The 24,880-nt window shown below is 53.5% G+C and overlaps 1 protein-coding gene across 1 annotated transcript; it reads left to right on the top strand.

The window, feature by feature from the left end:
- Window positions 1–1,197: 1,197 nt before the first annotated feature.
- Window positions 1,198–5,652, top strand: INHBB (inhibin subunit beta B). The gene is made up of 2 exons (XM_037146209.2): window positions 1,198–1,656; window positions 4,145–5,652. Exons 1-2 carry the CDS (start codon window positions 1,209–1,211, stop codon window positions 4,918–4,920), a joined length of 1,224 nt encoding a protein of 407 aa, XP_037002104.1. The 5' UTR covers window positions 1,198–1,208; the 3' UTR covers window positions 4,921–5,652.
- Window positions 5,653–24,880: the final 19,228 nt, after the last annotated feature.

Below are 24,880 nucleotides of genomic sequence, written 5' to 3'. Positions count from 1 at the left end.
ACCCCCCGCCCCCGCCCGCCAACCTTTTTTTTTTTTTTTGCCAACGTCTATCTCAACGCGCGCGCACTTACGGAGATCTTGCGGCTTTTTCCCACTTGGGAGAAAAAAAACGAGGAGAGTAAGAGAAGAGAGGGCAAAGAGAGGACTCCTCCTCAGCGGGCTCTGCACTCCGTGGTGCGGCCGGGCGCGGGGACGCGGCCGCCACCCGCCCGCTTTCTTCCGGCCCTGCGGCTGGTGCCGGTGGGAGAGCGAGCTAGGAGCCCGCACCGTTCCCAGACTTTTCGGCGCTCGAACCGACACCGCCGCCGCCGCAGTAGGAAGAAGAGCCAGGGGCGAGAAGACCACTGCCAGGGCTTCGCCTTTCCCTCCCCGCGCCCACCGGCCGGCGCAGGCAGGCACGGAGAGGGAGGGCGAAACGGGGAGGCGGGCGGAGCAGAGGCCCGGCGAGGCGCGCAGCGGCCGGCCCGCGCGCCGGCGGATGGATGCGGCGCCCCGCGAGCCTCGAAACAACTTTGCCGTGTGACGCGCCGGGAGGACTGCAGGGCCCGCGGCCGGGGGTTCCGCGTCGCCTCTGAGCCGATCCGCGCACCCCGCACTGCGCCCGCTCCGATCGGCCGCCCGCGGCGAGGACGACCCGCTCCTCGCGGCCGCCCGAGGCTCTTCCTCTGTGCGAAGCGGCGCTCAGGTGCGAGTGCGGGGCCCCGCCGCAGAGCCCGCCGCAGCGCCGAGCCCAGCCGCGCCCGGCCGCACTCCCGGGGCTTTAGCGCCTTCGCTTCCGTCTCGGCCAAGTTGCGTCGACCGGCCCCTTCGCCACCGTCCCCTCCCCGCAGCCGAGCCGCCGCTGCCTCCGCTTTCGCTTCACCCGAGCGAGCCGGGACTGCGGGGCCCCGACGCGGAGAGGATGGGGAGAAGGCTGCAGATACTCAGGCGCCCCGAGACGCCCGGGCAGCAGTGACCCGCCAGCTCCCGCCTCGCCCCACTCGCTTCTCCGGTCCCCGCGGCCCTCGGCGCCCCTTCCCCGCGGAGCAGAAACCCCGCAGCCCGGCCGGCCCCCTCCCCCCGTGAGCCGGCGGCGGCCCTCCCGGCAGGCGGGCGGAGGCCCGGGCGGGCGGGGGCGGGGAGGGGCGGCGCGCCCGGAGCCCGGAGCCCGGCCCTGAGCTCCGCTCGGCTCCCCTCGCGGCGGGCGCCCTCGTCGCCAGCGGCGCACCATGGACGGGCTGCCCGGTCGGGCGCTGAGGGCCGCTTGCCTTTTGCTGTTGGCAGCGGGCTGGCTGGGGCCGGAGGCCTGGGGCTCGCCCACGCCCCCGCCATCCCCTGCCGCGCCGCCGCCGCCCCCGCCGCCCGGAGCTCCGGGCGACTCGCTGGACACCTGCACGTCGTGCGGTGGCTTCCGGCGGCCAGAGGAGCTGGGCCGAGTGGACGGCGACTTCCTGGAGGCGGTGAAGCGGCACATCTTGAGCCGCCTACAGATGCGGGGCCGGCCCAACATCACCCACGCTGTGCCCAAGGCCGCCATGGTCACGGCTCTGCGAAAGCTGCACGCGGGCAAGGTGCGCGAGGACGGCCGTGTGGAGATCCCGCACCTCGACGGCCACGCCAGCCCGGGCGCCGACGGCCAGGAGCGCATCTCCGAGATCATCAGCTTCGCTGAGACAGGTGGGTCGGTCGTGCGGGCAGCTAGCCGTGGCCCTCGAGCCCTCCCCAAACACCTTCTTCTCCTTGCCCTCTCTGGCCGCCGCAGCCAGCGCGCCCTCCCGGATCCGGATTGCTGGCCGAGCCACTTGCCCCTGGCCTCGTGCGCTCCGCGTCCCGATTGCGGTCTTCTTAACCCGGTGAGCAGATTTCTTGCTGCTCCCCCTACTCTCGCCGCGAAGCGCCTTGCCCCGTACCCCTGCTCCCGGTAATCCGACCCCAACGCCTCTGGGTGGGCGTCCCTGTCCCGGCAATTGCGTGCGGCCCTGGCTCCGCAGGCACTTGCTTGGTGATTGCTTAATGTTTTTGTTTCCCACGATCGGAGTGTAGGCTTAGCAGTGTGGCTGGAGATGTGTGTGCTTGTTGATATTCGTGGGCCGGAGGAGTGGTGTGTGTGTGTGTGTGTGTGTGTGTGTGTGTGTGTGTGTGTGCGCGCGCGCGCGCTTGCATGAGAGGCCTCAGGGCCGCTGCCATCACCGGGCGGCGTGGGCTTGCCAGGATTGCTGAAGCCTCACCAGGGAGAGCTAGGCAACCTCTCTTCCGATTGTGTGGGCACTGGAATCCGGCGGAAGGCAAGCTTCTCAACAGGTCCCATCATTTACGCACAGAAAGATGCGGCTGGGGGACAGCCCCAGGGTTTTGAGCTTGCCTGGCAGTTCAAGCAGCCCCCTTGCCTGAGAGCCACAGAGTTAGTAGTTAACAAAGGGTAGGAATCCTTTCTGGATTCTTCTCTGGTCCTGGGTTGCACATTTGTGCCACTGTCTAAATCTAAAAATCAAGATAGAAAAAAATCTTTCCAAACTTTAAAAGAAGGAGAAAAATGTGCCCACATTAAAATGCTGCGTTTTCAATTCCGCTGTCCTTTTCAGGACTTCAATGAGCCAGGCTGGCTTTTGTGCGTGGGGCTCAGCCCCGTTTGCTCAGAGGGGACTACGGAGTAGGTTGGGAAGAGGGAAGCCCCGGTATGGTCAGAGTGGGGGTTAGGTAGGGAGCCTAGGGTGGGGGGAACAGTTGTGGCCCAAGGCTGCAAATGCCCCCCACACTCTGAGGCTGCGGGCAGACCTGGCTTGGTGCTGCCTGGGGATGAAAAGGGATGAAAAGGGATGAAAAGTTTTGCATGGCCAGGCGTGGAGAAAAGCAGAGACAATCCGCGCTGGTCTGTGCTTAGAAAGGAACACATTGCTGTCTTAGCTGTCCGATCTAGTGGGGAAGCTGGACATGCAATTAGAGAGCTTGGATTAAAAGGTGCTTTGGAACCCAGAGTAGAAATGTGATTCTGGAAGGTCGAGGAGGCCTTTTGGTCCTGGTGGCACTAAATGACAGCGGGGGCTGTTATATTTCTGGTCTGTTTCGTAGAGCTAGCTCTTTGACTTATAAATAACAGATTCAGGTCACTGGCAGCTTGTCCAAGACCAGCTTTTAAGGCTGCACTTTCCCCCATTTCAAAGTCAGATGTCAGTGTTATTAGAGGAACCAAGCGAGGCCTGAGGAGGGGGCTGGGTGGGGGGACACTGGTAGGAGGTTTGATTAAACCAGCCATGGCCATACAGTTGTGTTATTTGTTCTTCCTGGGGGGAAAAGAAAGAAAGAAATGAAAGAAGTAGATTGTCAGAGAGAAGAGTTGCTAAAATAGAATGGGAGAGGAATCATCTATCCATTGGCATGAGGTCTCTTCTTGTTGAGCTGAGTTATTGAGAAAACTAACAAGCTGGTTCCCCCTTTCCTTGGAGATTTTGAATGTGCTATTAACGGGGATCCCAGTTATTGTCAAAGGAATGGACCTCAAGTTCAAGGCTAAATGTCTTGTCCCTTGGAACTAACTACTTGGAAACGAGGGCTGCACTTTGCAGTCTGCAAAGCACACTTTCCTGTCTGCAAAGCACACTTTCCTGTGTCAGAAATATGAGCAGGGCTTGCTTGTTTGCAGTGGAGGTCTCACTGGGGGTTGGATCAGATCATGCTTAGGTAAACACTGGAAAGAGGCAGTAGGTGGCTCGTCTTGATTTTGCAATGCCCTAAGTTAACAAAACACACACACTCACACACACATACACTTTACTGAAACAACCCACCCCAAATTTTACTTTTTAGATTTCACTGAGACCCATAACAACGTGTTAAGATCTTGGCCTCCTGACAGATTCCTCTGTGGAGCTTTGAGGCCTGACAGCCTGTCTCCAGGGAGCTCTGGACTGGGAGAGGTGAGGCAGGATTTTATAGGCCTGGACCATTCACCTCCAACCTGGTCCACGATTCTCAGTGGGAAATGATTTTCTTTGCCTCTCCCAGGTTACAGTCAGAGGCCTTGGCCTTAGGAACGGGATTTCTGGTCAATAACATCTTCCAGCTGTGCGGCAAGCTAGCATTCCAGCATTACGCAGCAGAGTCTATTTCCCCCATTGCCTCGTGTTCTCCTTGAATTAACTTGGCCTGCTCTCCCGCTTCTCTGCAGATGGCCTCGCCTCCTCCCGTGTCCGCCTCTACTTTTTCATCTCCAATGAAGGCAACCAGAACCTGTTTGTGGTACAGGCCAGCTTGTGGCTTTACCTGAAGCTGCTGCCTTATGTCCTGGAGAAGGGCAGTCGGCGGAAGGTTCGGGTTAAGGTGTACTACCAGGAGCAGGGCCATGGAGATCGGTGGAATGTAGTAGAGAAGAAGGTGGACCTCAAACGCAGTGGCTGGCACACATTCCCACTCACAGAGGCCATCCAGGCTTTGTTTGAGCGCGGGGAGAGGCGACTCAACCTGGATGTGCAGTGCGACAGCTGCCAGGAGCTGGCTGTGGTGCCCGTGTTCGTGGACCCTGGCGAGGAGTCGCACCGGCCCTTTGTGGTTGTGCAGGCACGGCTGGGTGACAGCAGGCACCGCATTCGAAAGCGGGGTCTGGAGTGCGATGGCCGGACCAATCTCTGTTGCAGGCAACAGTTCTTCATTGACTTCCGCCTCATCGGCTGGAACGACTGGATCATCGCACCAACCGGCTACTATGGGAACTACTGTGAGGGCAGCTGCCCAGCTTACCTAGCTGGGGTCCCAGGCTCAGCCTCTTCCTTTCACACGGCTGTGGTGAACCAGTACCGCATGCGGGGCCTGAATCCTGGCACGGTGAACTCCTGCTGCATCCCCACTAAGCTGAGCACCATGTCCATGCTCTACTTTGATGATGAGTACAACATTGTCAAGCGGGATGTGCCCAACATGATTGTGGAGGAGTGTGGCTGTGCCTGATGCAGCAGGGTTGTGGTGGTGGGGCGTCAGGACAGTCCTGGGTGGGCTTTCTTGCAGCCCCTGCCGGAAGGGGGTATGTGGCGGGCTGAGTGCTGTTGTTCATTTGGGCTGCCCAGAAGGTGCCAGGGTGAAGCCTGAAATATTTTTCTACTACTTTATCCAGCAATCAGTCAAAAGCAGAGCAAGAACCCTCAACTGACATGAAATACTTTAAAATGCACACGTAGACACGCACAGCCAGACGCATCCTGCCACCCACACAGCAGCCTCCAGGATACCAGCAAATGGATGCAGTGACAAATGGCAGCTTAGCTACAAATGCCTGTCAGTTGGAGAGAATGGGGTGAGCAGCCACCATTCCCACCAGCTGGCCCGGCCACTCTGAATCACGCCTTCGGAGCACACATAAAAGCACAAAGACAGACAGACGCACAGAGTGAACGTGCACCGGAGCCACTGAGAGGAGAGCAGATGCAGGGGTGGGGAGTGTGTGGGTAGGCCGAGGGCTGTGTGGCAACCTTTGCTTGTGCAAGGCCCACTGTGCTTCAGCATCTCCTGGCTCGAACCTGTCGGCATCTTCCCCTGCCTGGATCCTTTGTGCTGTGGGACCAGGGGAGCCTGTCCTTCCTCTCCCAGAGAGGGAAGGTATCCATAAAGTGCACGGCCTGCCAGAGTCTGTGGAGCAGTGGCAGTGATCCTTTGACTGTGCTTTGGCCCCTGGTGTGACTTATATGTGTGTTTGTTTTTGGGGTGGGGAGGGAGGGAGAGGAGAAGGGTCTTAATTTGATGCTTTAACTGATTGCTAGCAGTTGACAGGTTATTCATTCCAGTTGCATTAATTGAAAAGGGACTTTTCTACCAGGTAGGACTTTGTAAGTTAAAATATGGATTGTTCTAAATGGAAAGAAGAAAAAGTTGCAATCCGTTTCCTCTAGGACTGGTTGGAGAGGAGTGGAAATGACCCCTGGGGCAAAGGGATGAGCCCAGAGGAGGAAATGGTGGGTGGAGGCCTTCTGGAAATTCTGGGTGGTAGGGCGTGGCAGGATGCCCCTTTAGTAGGGGGGCAAGAGGGGGGAGCAGTTTAGCTGCTTTTGGAGATGGGAAGGCTTTGGGCTGCTTTGCAGAAGTTGCCAGGGTGTGTGGGCTCTGGCCCCCAGGGCTGGCCATGGACCTGGCCCCCCATCTGCTCGCCTGCCTGCCTGCCCGCCCCTCCTAGCACTTGTAGACCTGCCCGAACGCACATGATATAGCACTTGCCCATCTGCGTGTGTCAGAAGTGGCCACTGGCAGAGCATTGAACTTGCTCACCCTGAGGTGTCCAAGTGCCATGTGAACTATGCAATTTAAAGGGTTGACCCACACTAGACAAAACTGGACTTGTACGACTCTTTTTATATTTTTATACTTGAAGTGAAATCCTTTGCTTCTTTTTAAAGCGAATGATTGCTTTTAATGTTTGCACTGATTTAGTTGCATGATTAGTCAGAAACTGCCATTTGAAAAAAGAAGTTATTTTTATAGCAGCAAAAAAAATACAGTTAAATGTATTATACATAATTTTGGAACCAAAGAGGCCAACAGATCAGTTTTAATTTGTATTAGATGGTGAGGCCATCTTATATGAGGTAGACGCTCTGAACAATCCCTTGAGTGGCCTGCCAGTGTTTCAGGGTATAAATGGATTTTCTTTATTCAGTTTGATGAGTCTTTTCTATTCTCACACACCCAGAAGGCAGAGTAAAAATGACTGGTAGAATGCAGGTGTGTGTCCTTCAATCCCCATGTTTGTGTTTATTTAATAAAGCTCCCTTTAGGTTCTGTTTCATAATAATTTAAAGCCAAACGATTTTCCCATAGACTTGCTGTTAAAGTATTTTACATTTGTGTACAGTTTAAGAAAATAAAAGATTGAGTGTTGCAGGCTTCCCGCCTTGTGTGTTTTCTGGAGGAGGGCGCTGGAGCGGCGGCCGGGAGGAGGGCGAGTGCAGGTGTCCAGCTTCGGTTCGTTCGCCTCATGGCTCACTCCTGGCCCTCTCTGAATCCTGACAAGCGCGCTGTCAGAGAGTCTAGGGACAATGGCAGGAGATCAGAATGAAGGACAATTAGCAAATCCACGAATTACACATTTGTTTACCCTTCTAGACTCAAGAGTAATTATGTTTCACCAAGGCTGCATCTATCATCATTTGAAAGTGCCAGGTAAGCCCCCATCCCTGGAAGGAGATGTAAAACCCAGGGGGCTGCAGCCCACCTGACCTCTGTGCCCAACTCCATGGACTGACAGAGATGCCTGGAATCCGGGGGAGGCTAATACCTTGGGGTAGGAAGAAAAACAAACAGGGCAGGATGTGCTAATTGTCCTTTGCTGTGGGGGTTGTAACTGGTGGTAGGTGGTGTGGGGGGATTGGTAGTAACCAGAGTCGAACTGCAGGTGTGACCTGAGACACCCATGAAGTGGTGCTGTCCTGCAGCCCTTGTATCATGCTTTTCTGGGAAACAGTTCATTCTTCATTTTCCAGGGTTTGGAATCTGAAGCCCAGAAAGGTTCAGAGCTCGCCCGAGGTGACGCTGTTGGGACAGGCACCCTGGGTACTTGAGCCCAGGTGCCATGGCTGGTCCACTTGTTCTGCAAAGACGGCAGCCCTGAGGCCCTGCCTTCGTCTGAAACCCTACAGGGCCAACGGGGCTGCTTGCTTGCTTGGATCATGCAGTCTTTCCAGAAAAATCTTAGGACATTTGAGCAGGGGGGAATCTTACGGATTATCCAACTCCATTAATGACAGTGGGGAAACTGAGGGAGGCCCCAGGCAGCTGGAGGGGCACGTCTTAGCCAGCTGGCAGCAGGAGGCAACCTCCGGCCTCTGTCTTTTTCCATTCTTCACCTATTTAAGAAAGCTACTGCTCGGGCAGGTTTTCATCCTGCAGGGTGGATTTATTAATCATGGTTTTGAGACGGTATAAAAATTAATAGGGGCAAACAAGAGCATTTCATTTAGACAGACCTGCCCCTCTTTTGTGGTGGGTGAGGCCCAGCGGCTGGTGGCTCCAGGACCTCAACCCAGCTCCTGGCCAACCAACCCCTGGCCCTGGCGTTTTCCTGGGTAACTTCTAGGAGGGGGAGCTGGAGAATCACCAGGGCGCCTCTGCTATTGGGATATGGAGCACCCCTGGGGCCCCTCCTGGCCTGAGCTTCACAGGGTTGTCCATAGGTTCTGCAGCAGCCCCGGGAGGGTCTGGAACTCAGGCTCACCGGGCTGGGAAGCGGGCAGATGCAGTTCCTGTGTGGCGCTCTGTGCCTGTGGGGTCTGAGTGCCCGGGGCCATGGTGGATGGCAATAACCGTTCTGAGAAGTGCAGTGGGACAGGCACACACTCCCCGTCCCAGTGCTGGGTATTCCCCAGTAGGGTCGTGAACTTCCTGTGCCCCTGTGGTCTCTGGCTTCTCCGTGCCTTCTGCCTCACTCACTCCCTTTTCTTCCGATTGCTCTTTCCCATTCCCTCCTTTTGTCTGCCCAGTGTGCCAGGCCGGGGGCCCCACCTCCCCCTGAGTATGCCCCTGGAGCCCCACTGCAGCCAGGTGCAGTGCCTTTGACCTAGAGCCCTCCTGCTCTGCTCTAGGGTTCCTCTCCTCTCCTTCCCTCTGGCCCTTTCCTCCTTCTTCAAGGCTGTTATTCTCTTATAGGACCAATGGCTGAGGCAGGGCCAGACCAAGGCAGAGGTTGTCTCCCCACCACTGTTTCAAATGTCTCTAACACCCACCCACTGATTCTTGAGGTCCCCGCAGCTGCCTAGACCTCCTTCGAGGGCAGGGACAATGGTCTAGGGAGAGGGTGTCCACAAGCTGCTGTCACACCACGGACACTACTTTGGACTAAAGAAAGTACACCTTTGTAAGCAAAGAAGCAGAAACAAAACACCCTTGTGGGCAGAGGCCCTGGGAACAGCCTCAGCCTAGTTACTGGGCTTTCACTGGGATGTTTTAAGCAAATGACTAATGAACGGTGAGCTTTGCGAGAGAAGCTGGGCCTGCTGCGTGCGAGGCATGGGGTGTGAGTGGGGTGGGTGTGGCAGGCTCTGGGTGTGCTTAGCTGTGCAGGCAGTGGGGATGGCTGTGAGTGGGAGTGGAGGGAAACTGTGGGTGAGGTTGAGTGATGGCTGTTCGGTGACCGTAGGTATGACTGTATGCCTAGCTTCAGGGGTGTGAGACTGTGGCTGTGGTGTGTGTGTGAGTCTGGGCTTGCGGTTGGCTGTTTCTAGGGCTGCGTGGGAGAGCGCGAGACCTCGCGGGTTCTGAGACTGCAGGATCGTGCCATGTGGCTCCGTGGCTGGCTGTGCGTATTTCTTGCCATTTTCATTTTCATCCTTATCAAGAGGTGATGCATCTGACCAGTTATGGTCTTTGTGATAGGGGTAGTTATGCTTTTTAATTTGGGCTCTTGCTGGCGCCCTCCCTGAAGTTAGAATCTGTGATCATCCTCATGCCGGGAAGGTGCTGGGTGAGCTGGGTGTGGACACGGGCCAGGCACCATTTCTGTGGCCTCCGTGGTTACTCCCAGTGCCCTACTCTGGCCACTGAATGCCGCAGGTCACCACGGTGTCCCTGCAGCCCCAAAGTCAAAGCATTTTGAAAGTGGAATGGTACCATCTGGTCAATTGTTCATTCACTCAACAAACATTTTCTGTGTTCTGGGAGGTTATATATTATCTCAGTTTAGTCCTCATAGCAATCTGGAGATTCAGGGAGAATAGATATCATTATTTCCATTTTAAAGGTGAGGAAATGAAGGCCAAGGAAGTCCTTCACTGAAGGTGGCAGAGCGGAGATCTGCCCCAGGAGCTGTTTCCAGGGTTGATTTACAGGCACCAGTCTGCCCCAGAGCGAGGTAAGGGCAGACGTGGTCGTTCTGGGCCCACCTGGAAGGGAGGAGAGACTGGGGCCCAGTGTCTTCTTGGCTTTTACTTGGGAAGGGACTACTCCCCCCGCCCCTGCTCAGGACTCCAACTGGGCATATCAGTGGCATCTGTGCAGTGAGCTGCTTTTCCCTCTGGCTGTGGGGACAGCCCGCCATGTCCCAGCCCTACTCTCTCCAGGGCCGTGTGGGTGAGATTCTGGGAAAATGGACTACGGATTGAATGAAGCAGAGCAGGGAAGGAAGCCGGTGGCCTTGCCTCTGGGCCCAGTAACGGTGGAGGAGGAGGCGGCCTGACGATCTCATTGAGAATTGGCACTGGAAACATGGGTTCAGGGCTAGCAACCTGGTTTTGCCATCCCAGCCTGGCTTAATGACAGTGCCTGCAATGTGGCCCAGAGGCTCAGAGGGTTGTCATTAGCACTGAAGGGCCCGTCTCTATGTGGCTTTGCTGTTGCTATTTTCCACCCCATTCCTCTGTGAAGAACGGTGCCGGGGGCCCAGGCAGGGAGCCGCCCTTCCTCCGAGAGGCCAGCTCTGGAACTCCTTTTTCATCCTCAGCTATTAATTCAGTGAATATTCCCAGAGGCCATGGTGATGGTGATGTTAGCTAACATTTGTTGAGAACTTACTGCCATCAGATAGATTGTTTCACACACCATCTCGTTAATCTTTCCAACATCTCTGCTGGACAGGTGAGTGCCCATTTAACTGATGAGCAAGTTGAGGCTCAGGGAAATAGAGCATCTTGCTAGAGGCCTCATAGCTATTCAGGGGCAGTAGTTGAGCCTGTGGTCTTCTAGATACTGCCTCTACTCCCTTCATTGTTCTCAAGAGAATCTCAGGGCCCTGAGCCCGGAGGACTGAGGGACGTGGAGGAGGAGGTGGGAGGGAGAGTTAGTGGGGGCTGATGCTGGGTATACCTCAAAGAGACCCTTCAGAAGCCCCTCAGCTGTCCCCTAGCCCTTCTCCTTCCCCATCCCACCCCCATAGAGGGCACGTGAGGGTGCCTACCTGCAGGTCAGTCCCACCTGGTGAGAATGGTCACTCCACGAGCAGAAATGGACCTGTCTGAGGTCATTGCTGACTCCAGGAGAATCTAATGGGGGCAAGTACCCGCTTAGGTGCCGAGAAAATGCACACCGACCATGTCTGCAAGTAGGGCCTGAAGGAAGGATTCTCAGACAGAGAAGACTGCATAAGGAGGCTTTACCACCTGCCTCCAGCCCAAATACAGGGAGCTTCGAGTGCCCCCTTCATCCTCTGGGGATGGGGGCAGCGTCAGTTTTCAGTTTCCTGGAGGAGGTAGACACACTCACTAGATTCTGGTGGTGGGGTTAGAAGCAGATGGGGGTGCCAGTGGCAAGGTGTCCCTGGTCAGCTCGAGTGGCTTTTTGCAGTGGACATTCTGGGCTGCTAGTGCTTGATGCTCCACGCGGGCCCCTTTTCTGCCCCCTGGCCTTTACCTCCTACCCTTCCAGTCGATTTCAGCCCCCAGTGTCCCCGCCTCCACCCTGCACAGCTCAGACCCATCCCCTCTCCAGCCCCGGGGATGAGGGTGCTCACCCCAGCTCTTGTCCGGAAGGAGAGGTGTGGGCCTGGGCTTGCTGTGGCACTCCCCTCCTCATTATTGTGGCGACTTTGGGTGCAGCCCAGTCAGGCTCTGGGGTCCCTGGGTGGGGAAGGGAGGCTCTTCTTGGTCCGGGGGCAGTTATGAATGTGTGTGCGTTGGGAGGATAGGTAGGGTCTGTGAATCTGATGGACATTTCCACCCTCCAGGGAGCACCGGGCCTCAGGGGCAGAGCCCCGGGCCTTTTGCCACCATAGCCCGGTTTGTAGGCCACTGGAGAAGCCCCTGCTTTACCAGGTGTGGTACCGCCCCTGGCCTGAGTTGTCAGGCTCTGTGCTGGGGTTTAGGGTGTCACCTCATTTCTCGAAGGAACCCTGTAAGGGGAGTAGGTCACTGCCATTATCTCCATCCACAGATGCAGCTCCCAGGAGGCCATCTCTCATTCCCAGGGCCACAGAGCTCCTAGGCAGGTGAGTTCTCTGCACTGACCCTGGGGCAGTTATGCCCCCCCCAGGGCATAACTTTTCTGCCATGAGAGGGGCTCTGAGGACCACCTGGGCCCCTTTGAGGCCTTGTCCTTCCCTAGAAGGGGGGTACAGTGACAAGTGGCTTGCTCGAGCCAGCCCTGGAATTGTTCCCCGATGACCCAAAGTTGTGGAAACTGTGCCTTTCAGTGCTTTACCCCTGGCCGGGGGCGGGGGGTGGGGTGGGAGCATGTGTGGAACACATTAGCCCTGTTTAGCAGACCACTGAGGCCGAGGCTGCCAGGCCCTGGCAGAGGGCTGAAGGCTGTCCCCCGGAACCGTTCAGTGGAGGCAGCGGCAGGCCAGCATTGTGGGGAGGCATGGCACGGCATTTCTCCCCAAAACTTGCCCCTGGCATTCTCCTGCCCCTCCTGTCTAATGTTTTAAGCAAAACTTGGTGAACCCTGTCTTTCCCCTGCGCAAAATCCTCCAGGGCCCCATGGCCCCAGAAAGAAGTCTGACGGCTAACGGGCTCACCAGGGTCCCAGGCCCACTGCTCATGTCCCCTCTGGAGCCATAGGCACCCCCTGCTTTCTGAGCTTGGGCTAACTTTCCCATCCACAGCTCGTACTTCACCCCCAGATGCCCTTCCTCACCCAGAACACCCTTTCTCCCCTCTCTACCTGCTGTTGGGATTCGCCCTCAGGGCCCTGCAGTCAGAGTCCTGGCTGCCAAGGCTCATGGAACTCCTCTCTCAGTATCACGTGTGTGGTCACCCCTTGAAGCTACATGCCTGGACTCTAGGGGCACCGGGGTCCACAGTCCTAAGGCTGGGACAGAACTTAGTGCTCAACACCCACTTGTGAAGTGAGTGAAGGAACACCAGTCTCAGGGTGAGAAGTCTGACCCCAGTCACCCATTTCCCTGCTGGAGCACCTGAGGCCAAGGGGCCAGTGAGACCTAGGATGAGGCCCAGCCCAAGCTAAGACCAGAAGCTGGTGCTCCTGACCAGGTTGGCAGTCCTGATTACATCTTTGTTATTTTTCTCCCTTTTAAGAGCATCTCGTGCCCCACAGGTGATTCATGCAAAAGCATTTTCAGAAGCCTGTAATTTGCCTGGAGTGTTCAAACTTCACAGTGGAGCCTCGTGCGCACCCGGCTGCTATTGCCGCAGGCCAAGGCAGCGTTAACCCGACCGGGCGGCACCCAGTGCTCAGGCTGCAATAAAGCGCTGGCTTCCCGGTTTTCCCCCAGGACTCCCTGCACTGCGGAGAAGGCGTCCCGTCCTGCCCTTGCCTTCCACTCCAGGAAAGTGCAGTTCGTCACCTGAGGGTATCTCATAAAAGCTCAGCTTTAATGAATCAGTCACTGAGAGATGAACTGGTTAATGCTGGGCCTCACTTCCCTGTGGATGACTGGGATGTTAATGAATGTCAATTATTTCATCATTAATAATTAGTGCTCCAACTCTGCTGGGGAGGCAGTGGAGGGTACGCAAGTCTCGCAGGCCAGCCTGCCATCCAGTGCAGCCTACTATCTTCCCCGGAGGGTCTGAGCAAGGCCCATGACTGTGGGGCCCCTTTGCTGCGGGAAAGTGCCCCAGACTACCTAGTGGTCGGGGGACTGGATGCAGGAGGCAGTCTGTGAGCTCCATGAGGGCAGGGGCCCTGTCTGCTTGTGCACTGCTGTGTCTCCAGCACAGGGAATGGTACCTGGCACACAGCAAGTGCTCAATAAATACCGATTGATTGCTTTATACAGGCCCTGCTACTCAATTGTTTTGTGATCTCAGGCAAGATTTTTGCCCACTAGCCTTTATTTATCTCATTTGAAATTAGATTGGACTAGATGGTTCATTCACTTATTCATTTCTCTAGTCATTCATTCATTGCTCTCACTTCATTTCATAACTGTCTATTATGGGCCAAGTGTGGAGTCAGTTCGCTATACAGGAGCCAGCATGCCTGTCCCCGTGTGGACAGTTACCTGCAGCTGCCACGGGTCCCTGCCATGGCCAGCAGCCATTTCCATCAGAGAGGCTGGGCCCCTGGAGGTTTGGGATGGCATTCGGAGTGGCAGGGTGTCCTGAGGCAGCTTCATGGAAACTTCAGCTCCCAGTCAGAGACCCAGGTGTATCCACTGGCCCCCACTTAGAAGTCTCTTGGATTATGCTCAGTCTCTTGGTGGACGACGTCGCCACAGTGGTGGGGCAGAATGTTGGCTCTGAACAGCATCGCACCTCTTCTGAGCTTGAGGCCAGGCTGGGCCCTCCTCACCTGCTGCCTGTCTGGGGAGCCTGGGGAGACGGCTGCAGCACACAGTCAGAGGTGTGCTGGTGTGGTGTTGAGTAGTCTGGGTACAAGTTAAAGATGGAAGCACCTGTTCTGTCTTCTGTGACTTGTGGGAAGGTAGGCCCTTCAAGGTGGGGGCGGGAGAACCTGTTGCTGAAAGCAGATGTGTCAGAGGCAGATTAGCTCATAGGATTGTGGAGAAGCCCATCGAGCCTCTTCCGAAGGGGAGAAGTGAGGTGCAGACAGGGGCTGTGACTTGCCTGAGGCCCTGCAGCTCCATGTGGCAGCCCAGACACTTCCCTGGAGCTGGCTCTGTGCCGGCTCTGTGCCTGGGACTACAAGGTTCCTCCTGAGCAGAGTCTGAACCCCCAAGATGTGACCCTGACCTGGAGCCATGATGCATGTGAGCATGCCCACAGCTGCCAAGTGAGAGGTGGGGCTGTGGAAGCAGAGAAGGAAGGCTTTCTGGTGGGGCTGGTTTTGGCTGCGTGGTCTTAGGGCACCTTTCTGCAGGGCCACACCGAGCACAGGGTTCTCTGCCCCTGTGGTTTCCCAAGAGGCATCAGAGGCCAGGGGCTAAGGGCTTGGCCCTGTAGGCAGCCTATGGCTTGGCTTTCAGACTCCAGCTCCACCCTGTCCTAGCTGTGTGCCCTAGGGCTTTTTACTTAACCTTTCAGTGCCTGAGTTCCCTCATTATAAGATGGGGCTAGTACTAGCATTTACCTCATGGGCTTCTGTGGATTAAATGAGATCACAAAAATAATAGCTACCATGGTTGAATCCTCATGAGTTGCCAAGCCCTCTTCTAACCCTTGACATATTTTAACCCAAATAATCCACCACAGCCCTAGGAGCTGTTACTATTTCTATTCCACAGATGGGGAAGCAGAAGTGATTTCATGAGTGACTGGCCCAAGGTCACACGGCATGGCAGGGAGGAGCTGAAATAAGATCTCAGGTCCTAGGGCACTGTGCTCTGGCCTGTGGTGTCTGTACCCTGTTGGCCTCACGAAGTTGGCTCCCTTTGGGGAAGGGGCGAACTTCCTCTCTCCCTTCTGCCTGCCTCAGGGCTTTCGGAACCCAGGCTAATCCTCTCAGGGCCCCCGGGATGGCTGTGACTCTGCTTCTAGGCTGATGCAGAGAGAGTGCTCTGGAGGTGTTGAGAAAAGAGTGGAGCAAACGATCCAGCACACCTCAGAGTCCATGCTCTCTTATTCCCTGTCTTTAGTCTCAGTCTCCGCCTTTGGCATGTGCCCATGAACTCCCCACTGCCATCAATAAGGGCCACAGAGCAAGGCAAGGATTGGGGAGCAAGGCTGGTGGGCACAGGGGCCAGTGCTGGCATGGCTCATAGTTGGAGTGAGCCATGGTCCATCCTGGAGCCGGGCTGCAGTGGGTGGTGATCGGGCTGAGAAGAGCTCAGGGGATGTCCTACCCGGGAGTCCGCTCAGCAGGACCCTGTGACCTCACAATGCCCCTGCCACCAGTTCTAGACCTGGGTTTGGTCTACTATGGCCAGAAGGCCAAATCCACAAGAGAAGAATGGTTTTTACATGCTTAAATCATTGCAAACAAATCAAAATAATAATAATATTGTATAATATGAAAATTAGATGAAGTTCAAAATTATTGCTTGTAAAATTTTATTGTAATACAGCTGTCTTATCTGTTTGTATAATAGTTATGACAGCAAACTTTGCAGTTTAGCTTGCAAAGCCTAAAACATCTACTGTCTGACCTATTACAGAACAGAAAAAAATTGCCAACCATTCGTAGCTGGGTAGATAGTCCCAGAGACCACTGCAGTTCCCTCCTTCATCCTCCTCCTGGGAACCCCTTCTGGGAGGCCACTGCACCCCCAGGACCCTCCTTGTGGCAGAGGTTGACATGTGACCCTAGCCAAGACAATCACAGCTGGCAGAATGTTGAAATTCCCTGAGTGAGTCTTTCTTGGATACTTAGGGAAAGGTTCTAGAGGGCTAAGGGCAGCACTTCCTGGTTCCTCAGAGCCCGAATAGCACCCAGCCTAGGGTGAGACTAAATAAATAATGGGAAAAGGTTGCATTAAACCAGCAACACCTCCTCATACCCACTAGGATGGCCACTATAAAAAATAATAAAACAGCAACAACACCACAAAAAATATCAATTCTGGGCAAGGATGTGGAGATACGGGAACACTTGTGTGTGTGTCATTGGTGGGAATGTAGACTGGTGCAGCCACTGTGGAAAACAGCATGAGGGTTCCTCAAAAAATTGAAAATAGAACACTAAATGATCCAGCGGTCCAATAGCTGGGGCTCGAATTGAAAGAAGGGGCTCTAATAGACATACGTTCCTAGCAGCATTACTCACAGAAGCAGAAATGTGGAAGCAACCTAAGTGGTACCGATGAATAAATGATCAACAAAATGTGGCCCATGCATATAGTGGAATGTCATTCAGCTCAGAAAGAAAGGAAATTCTGACACATGCCACAAGGATGAGACTAAGTGAAAGAAACCAGTCACACAAGGACAAATACTGGATGATGCCACTTACCTGAGGTTCCTAAGGAGTCACATTCACAGAGACAGAAAGTAGAATGGTGGCTCCCAGGGGCAGGGACCGAGCAGGTAGTGTTTGATGGGGGCGGAGTTGCAGTGTATGAGTGTGAAAAGGGTTCTGGAGGTGGGTGGTGGTGACAGTCGCACTACAGTGCTTAATGCCACTGAACTGTACACTTAAAAATGGTTATGATGGTAAATTTATGTTATGTATATTTTACCACAATTAAAAATTGAAAAAAACTTGAACAACCTCACTAAAGAGATGATTTGGCCCATCTGCTCCTCCCTGGGAGCAGGTGTCGCTGCCCTCTGGTGCACCCTCCCCGGGGCCACGTGCTGAAGGGCTTACCTTGCCTTGGACTTGTCTACCTGGGAGGTCCCTCCATGAGTGAGTAGTCATGTGTGTGGCCTGTCCCTTTGAATGCCAGGCCTCTCCTGGAGTGGAATTCAGGGGCAAATGTCACAGCCACACCCAGCAACCCTGCAAATGGTGCCAAGGGTGGTCCCTGGGGGAGCGGGCTGCCCAAGGAGTCTCCTTGGAGAAAAGTGATGTTCCCATCGTTGATGCCAGACCTGCCTGAGGCTTCCTGGAAGAACGGCCAGGGCCAGCCTACCTGGTTAGGTACAGTCTGCAGGACTCAGAGGCTCACTGGGCCCATCTAAGACAGCTGTCATTTTCCCTTACAGGCCCTGAGGGGATGTGAGTCCACAGTCTCTAAGCATGTTCTCTTTGCCAGACACTGGGTGGGATTTTCCCACCTCACTGTATTGTACAATACCCATGAGATGTGGGCACTGTGAGCACCTGCCTGTCTTTGGGTTGCCTTGTGGCTCTAGATCAGGGGTTTGAGGGGCTCCAGAAAGGCCCTGAGCTTGGGCTCTGAGACCGAGGGGCCCAGGAGGGATTGGGACAGTGCTAGGGCCTGCCAGAAATGTCCCTAAATGCCCTTCTAGAACTTCCCTGCTTGGGATCTTACAGGTAGGCCCTTAGCAAACTAAGGTGTGGGCAGTGCCTGGGCCAGAGCAGGTAACTGGAGACACACAGAAGAGGCCAGGTGAGTCAGGAGTAAGAATGGAAACTGTGGTCCTCATGGACCAACTGTTTACAGAGGGCTTTCTGCATGCCAGACACAGTAGCAGATCCATGTATGAAACATTTTCTATCACATCTTCATAGTTCTCTGTCTGGGACCTAAGAGGCCACTGCGGGAGCCCATAGAAAGGCACCTAATTTTGTCCAGAGGCCTGGGAGCAGGTGCATCAAGGAAGTCTTCCTGGAGGAGGCAGTCCTTGAGCTGACTGTTATAGGACGAATGGGAGTTGGTTAGGAAAGAAGGACAGGGAGACAGTGGGTGGCCTTGGGCTTTAGTGCTCCCCAGGCTTCCTTCACCACAAGTCGGGCCCTTGATGACCCTGATGTCACACCTCCTTCACAATCCCCGCCCCCTGTCCCCACTTCCTCCTCAGGGTCCTGCCTCAGCACTTGACTCATCAGGCCCATTGGCAGGATAAACTATTGTGAGAGAGTCCCTACAAAGGGATAATCACATTTTTTTCTTAAAAAAAGGATATCATTTACTGATGGTTTCATTATCATTGTAAGGCATGTCCACTGAGAGAATTAGGAAAAGACAGAAAAGTAAGAGACATATAAAAAAAGTCACCTAACCCCAGCAACCACGTTGTGCGCACAACGACCGTGTCGGTGCACTTGCACCTGTGGGCCGGTGCCGCTCGGGACGGGGTACGGAGGTCTCAGCCGGCCCTTCCCACTGACATCATATCCCATGCAACCACACATTCCATCGAAAGAGGATTTTGATGGCTGTTTCTTAATTTAGGGCCTTTTCTCTTAATGTTGGATATTCCAGATTTTCTTCTTTGTAAGTAATGCTGCAGTGGACATCTTGTGGTCAGTTTGTTATCAGTGGGCATGCACATCAGCCACGAAGATGGTACTAGAATGGTGAGGAGAGGCACTCTGCAAGCTGGCCTCCAGGCACAGAGCCTCACTTCTCGACTCTAATGTGACACAGGGCTCCTGGGGTCTCGTTGTTAGAGCAGATTCCGGTTTAGTGGTTCTGGGTGGGGACAGGTTTTAGTTTCCAGCTGGCACCCAGGTGAAGCTGATGCAGGAGGAGGGTGCTTTGAGTACCGAGGCCTCTTTGAGGACTTCCACTACCAGCCTGCATGGACTCAGGGTAGGGACCTTTAGCTGGTCAGGACTTCTCTGTCCTGGGCACTTGGGGAAGTGCAGGACCTTTGTGGGTTGCCTGTAGGTCCTGGGCAGGTGTGCAGCTGTGATCTTCACACTGAACCCCTATAATCGTTCTCCTGGAGAGAGCTGCCCAGGGGCCCTGATTCTCAGTCACCCTTGAGATCCCCAAGGCTTCCACTTGGCCAGCCTCACTCTGGTGCACTCATGGCCATCAGTCTGCAGTAAGGCTGATGTTGGCTGGCATGGGTCATTCCTCTCTAGACCTTTGGACCCACAGATGTGCCTCATTCTGCCCATCAGTAAAATGGGCTAGTAATAAATCCCACTTCTCAGAGATTAAGATGATGCACACAGGGTGGGCAGCACTCAGCAAGCACTTAGTTTTGTTAGCTCTTAGTATGTGAGCAGTGGGTGATGGAGGATGAGGACACGGGCTGAGCTGGCCCCATTCTGACTTTCCTTATATTGTTACTTCATCTCTCGAACATCTTCAGCTCATCTGTGGATCACCCTCTATTCACCTTACAGCTTCTTATGAGTGTCCGCAAGGTGCCTGTGCTGTGGTAGTGGTGAAGAACTCGGCCACGGTTCCCGTCCTCCCCCAGCCCGTTCCTGTCCAAGTGAGGGTGACAGACGTGAACAAGGAAATAATAACAAATCCAAGTAAATAATAGCAGGCACTTTCACAGACTGCAGCCAGGGACACCTGTTTTAAAATTTTACTTACTTATTTTTAGAGAGAGGGTAAGGGAGCGAGAGAAACAGTGTCAGAGAGACTGGAAACAGAGAGGGTATCAGTGTGTGACAGACACAGGATTTGTTGCCTCTTACACACCCTCAACTGAGGGCCTGTCTCGCAACCCAGGCATGTGTCCTGACTGGGAATCGAACTGGTGAATTTTTGCTTTGCCAGTCGGCACTCAATCCACTGAGCCACGCCAGCCGGGGGGGACTCCTGCTTTAGATGACATAGTTGGGTAAGCTGCACTTCAGAGGGCACAGTTCAGCTGCTTGCTAAGGAAGGAGCTAATCACCAAAGAGGCTGTGTCAGGATGGGGTGGGCAGAGCAGTCTAGACTGATGAAATAGTATATGCAAAGTCCCTGAAGCAGTAGAGCTTGGCATGTTGCAGAAGCTGAAAGAAGCCTAGTGGAGTCAAAGTGAGGCGAGCAGGGAGAGGACACCACCAGCAGAGGTCAGAGGGCAGCGGCTGGCTCACTCTGCCTTTGTGTGACAAAGCACCAGGGGGTCTTTGATAAGGGTGTGGCATGACTCGATTTAAGTTTTCAGAAGATAACCCTAGCTGCTGTGGGGAGAATGGGCCGTAGCAGGTCAAGAGAGTTCAAGGAAGCCAAGCCAGAAGGCTCCTGCGCGTAGGGGCTGGGACCAGGTGGTAGCTTGAGATGCACTGAAGAGCCTGCCCGCAGGTGGGACTCTGAAGGCAGGACAGGCAGGCTTGGTGATGGACAGGAGAGGCTTTAGGACCATGAAACTTGAGGCTTTGGTGTGGAAAGGAGGCAAAGAAAGACCAAGAAGGTGGCCTGCCTCGTCTGGCTGCTGAACAGGGTCCGTGGGGAAGCCCAGATGGAGCCCAAGGGCTGGATGTGGGAGGCTGCAATTGCTGCCCTGCTAGATGGGGCCTGCTTTCAGGGTCCTGACTTCTTCCCCTGCCTAGGCCACCTTGGAGCTCTGCTGCACAATAAGCCGAGGCTGTTTATCTTTGTGGCTTCAGGCCTTCTGTCCTGAGGGCTGGGAGCCGGGAGATCAGGACATTCTTTTCTGGTCACCAGGGAGGCTCGAAGGCTTCATTCCCGTTTCATCCTCTCATGGTCCCCTTTCTTCTGGAGGAGGACAGAGCTTTCTATTGCCCAGCATTCCAGGGCACCTGTGGGGTCCGTTCCAGAGAGAGATGAGTGTGGAGTGTTTGTGGGTGCTTATGTGTGCATACACACACATGTGATGGATTTGGGGGGCACTGAATGGGATGAGGTGGGCTGTATGCTGCAAGTATCTGAGGCGAAGCCTCAGGACAGTTTCCAAACTCACAAAATGTTGAGGGCGATGGAATTTCCTATGCCCAGGCCACAGCTAAGCTGCACTCAGGTAAGGCTGCCAGCAGCCTGGGACTAGGTGGGAATGCAGTGGCAGGGGGAGGCGTAAGTCAGTAAACCTGGAGATGTATGGACAGTGTGGTGGTGGTGGAGGGGGGTTCCAGATGCAAACCGACCAGGAAACAGTTCCAGCCAAGTTTCCCGAATTTTCAGTGCCGTGAAGGGTGCGGGTCCTCCAAGCTACTCTCCTAGAGAACCCAAATCTGTCTTTATCTGGTGCTGCCAGGTTTGACCTGCCTGATTGACTTTGCGTGGTGCATTCCATGCAGCCCGAATGCAAGGAGAGGACCCTAGCAGGAGCTCATGGGTGGGTAGGGGAGGGAAATGGGAGATCCGCCCAAGCCAGTGCCCCAAGCACTGAGAAGGCCTTGCAAAGGCCTCAAGCCTGGAATCACCTCACAGTAGTCTCAGGAGGTATGCAACAGACCAATCCTATTGTAATGTCCCTTCAACGACCGCTAGTGAATGGGAGCCCAGAGACACTGCTCGACTTCCCCAAGGTCACCCAGCTACTGGAAGACCAGCAAGCCTAAACCCAGCTGGCAAACTTGAGGACACTCCATGAAGCAGGAGTCTCTAGAATCACTTTTTTCTCTCTCCTTTCCTCCTTTTCTCTCTCTTTCCTTCCTTGTCACTCAAGAAAAAAATTTATTTAAATATCACTACAAAGCCAACTACGCCTTCAGAATTGCTAACCTGAGATAGTCTCCTCCTGGAGGTGGGGGCCCTCTGCCCTGAGAAGGGCTGTGGGTAAACTTGCAAGGAGCTATTTCTAAGGAAAGAAAAAAGAAACTAGATCACAGAGCCCTGGGGAAGGGCTGTGGCTGGCATAGAAAAGAACAATCCCATCAGCAGGCAGGCTGGCTGGGGACTCCTCCCCACAGCTAGGATTGGGGCCCCCATCCTAGGGGCATTTCTGGGGCCCCAGAGGCAAGAGAAGGGCTTGTCCTCAGAACCTAATTCCTGAGTGTGTGAGCTCAGACAGGTCCAGGGATGGCCACAGGCAACTACACCCTGGAGGCATCAGTGACCCACTGCCACGCACACCAAATGTAATGTTCAGTCTCTCTATCTGTCTGTCAAACTGAATTTCTGCCTTACTCATCTGGGCCTTGAGTCACCTCGTTTCAAAATGCTATCTAGTTCCTGGAACAGAGCTGGGCATCAGCGGTGGGCCTGAGTCATTTATGCCCCGGGGGACCTGCCTGCCCCGTGATCCCAGGAAGCACCAAAGGCCATCTGGAAGCCTGGGGGACTCAGTGACTGTTTTAGCCTCAGAAGAGGTCAGATGCGGGGCATTACTGGGTTGCGAGGGTGAGGGGAGAGAGGGGTGTCCAGGGGGACATCCAGGTTGGGCACCCAGGAAGAGGAGTTCTGCCAGGCAGTTCCTGGTTGAGGCGTGAAGAGGAGAAGGAGGGAGGAGGTGTGGTGGTGGGGTGGGGTGGTCGAGGGGTGAGACGAGTTGAGCTGAGTTGGAGGACTCGGCATAGTGCTGGGTCTAAAGCCCAGTCTGGGTCTAGGACGTGGGCTCTAAAGCCAGGCTGCCTGAGTTGAATCCCTGCTCTACCACTTCCTGTAGTATGTGTCTATGGGCAAGTGACTTCACTCTGTAAGATTCAGTTTTCTTGCCTGTGATATGGGCGTGATGATAGTAGCGTCGGCCTCATCAGGTTGTGGAGAGAATAAGATAATGCATATATATGTGCTTGGCACTTAATAAACGCCTAGTAAATGTATAGCTATAGTTGTAGTCATATAACTAGGAGGGAAGGATGTAGGCCTGGCACCCAGGAGCCCAGGAGAGAGCTTCTGGACAGAGGGAGAGAATTGGGAGCACCGCCCTCTTGGGTGCATCTGGATGGGAGTGGAGGTAAGCAGTAGGTGAGGTTGCCCAGGGTCGTTGTGTGGGAAGAGGGAGGAGAAGGGAGGGCTGAGGGCAGAGTCTGTGAGAGATGAACATTGAAGGGTCAGGCAGGTTGAAGGGAGGCCAGGAAGGAGAGCACACAGCCAAGGGGGTTCTGTGCTCACCACCCCAGTCCCAGGGCCAGACTTCTGTGAGCCCATGTCTACTTAAGAAGGAATTATTGAGAGTGTTACTGAGATAAAATGCACATACCACAATTCACCTACTTAAAGTGTATAATTCAGTGGTTTTTAGTATAGTCAAAGAATTGTGCAACTATCAACACAATGAATTTTAGAACATTTTCCTCACCCCAACCCCCATCCTATGCCCATTTTCAGTTATTCCCCTTTTCCCTCGGTCTGCACCCATAGCCCTAGGATAACCAACCTTCTTCTTATGTCTATGGATGTACCCGTTGTGGATATTTCACGTAAATGGACTCACACAATACAATCACACAAGTCTTTTGTAACTGGCCTCTTTCCTGTGGCACACTGAGTTCTAGGTTCGTCCGTGTGGTGGCACAAGTCAGTGCTCCGTGGCTTTCAAAGGCTGAATAACACCCCGCTGCACGGACACGCCCTTTTCTTTGTCCGTTCTTCAGTCACTACACACTGGGTTGTTTCCACTTCAAGGCTACTGTGAAGAGGGCTGCTGTGATCATTTATGTGTAGGTTTTGGTGTGAACACGTGTTTTCAGTTCTCTTGAGTGTATAAGGATAGCAGAATTGCACGGTCCCATGCAGAGTCTGTTTCACCATTTGAGGAACTGTCAAACTGTTTTCCAAAGTGGACACACCATATTGCACTCCCACCAGCAACCTGTGTGGGTTCCGGTTTCTCTACATTCTTGAAAATACTTGTTACAGCCTCTCTTTTTGATGACAGCATCCTAATGGGTGTGAAGTGGCGTCTCACTGACGTTTTGATCTGCATTCTCCTGATGGCTAGTGAGCTGAGCCCCTTTTCATGTGCTCATAGGCCTTTTGTATGTCTCCTTTGGAGAAATGTGTATTCATCTTATTTGCCCATTTTTAAATTATCTTTTTATTATTGATGTGTGGGAGTTCTTTATTCTGAATACAAGTTCTTTATAAGATATATTACTTACAAATATTTTCTACCATTCCATGTTTTTCTTACTTTTTTATGGTGTTCTTTGAAGCATGAAATTTTGATGAAATCCAATTTATCTATGTTTTATTTTATTGCTTATGCTTTTGGTGTCATATCTAAAAACCCATTACTTAACCCAAGGTCATGAAAATTTATATCTGTGTTTTCCTTATCAGAGTTTTATAGTTTGAGCTACTACATGCAGGTCTTTGGGTTGATTTTTGTGTACAGTTGAGGTGGGAGTCCAAATCCGTCCTTCTGCATGTAGACAGCTACTTGTCCCAGCACCATTTGTTGAAATACTATTCTTTGCCCCATTTAATTGTGTTAGCACTTTTTGGAAAACCAGTTGACCAGAAATGTGAAGATTTATTTTTTGTTTACCCCAAGGTCAGTAACAAACTGTAGCTTTGCAGTAAGTTTTGAAATCAGGAAATGTGAGTTCTCTAACTTTGCTTTGGTTTTCCTGTGTCCTTTGAATACCCATATGAATATTAGGATCAACTTATTCATTTGTGTAAAGAAGCCAGCTACCATTTTTGATGAGTTTATATTGAATCTGTAGATCTACCTAGAGGTGTTGTCGTCTTAACACTAAGTCTTCTGGTCTGTGAACGTGGACTGTCTTTCTATTGGTTTAGATCTTTGTTTCAAAAAAAGTTTTGTAGTTTTCAGAGTATAAGTGTTACATTACTTTTGTTAAAATATTATATACTTTTGGCACTATTATAAATGGAATTGTTTTCTTAATTTCATTTTCGGATTCTTCATCGCAAGTGTGTAGAACTAGAATTGATTTTTTTTATATATTAAACTTGTATCTTGCA

The sequence above is a fragment of the Artibeus jamaicensis genome, unplaced genomic scaffold (assembly GCF_021234435.1).
Source record: "Artibeus jamaicensis isolate MK-2021 breed Jamaican fruit bat unplaced genomic scaffold, CSHL_Jam_final contig_463, whole genome shotgun sequence".
NCBI lineage: Eukaryota > Metazoa > Chordata > Mammalia > Chiroptera > Phyllostomidae > Artibeus > Artibeus jamaicensis.
This window is presented reverse-complemented; position numbering and strand designations above follow the sequence as displayed.

Coding starts and splice junctions, on each gene's coding strand:
- INHBB (XM_037146209.2), top strand. CDS start 1,209: ATGGACGGGCTGCCCGGTCGGGCGCTGAGGGCCGCTTGCCTTTTGCTG. Junction 1,657..4,144: donor CATCAGCTTCGCTGAGACAG/GTGGGTCGGTCG, acceptor GCTTCTCTGCAG/ATGGCCTCGCCTCCTCCCGT.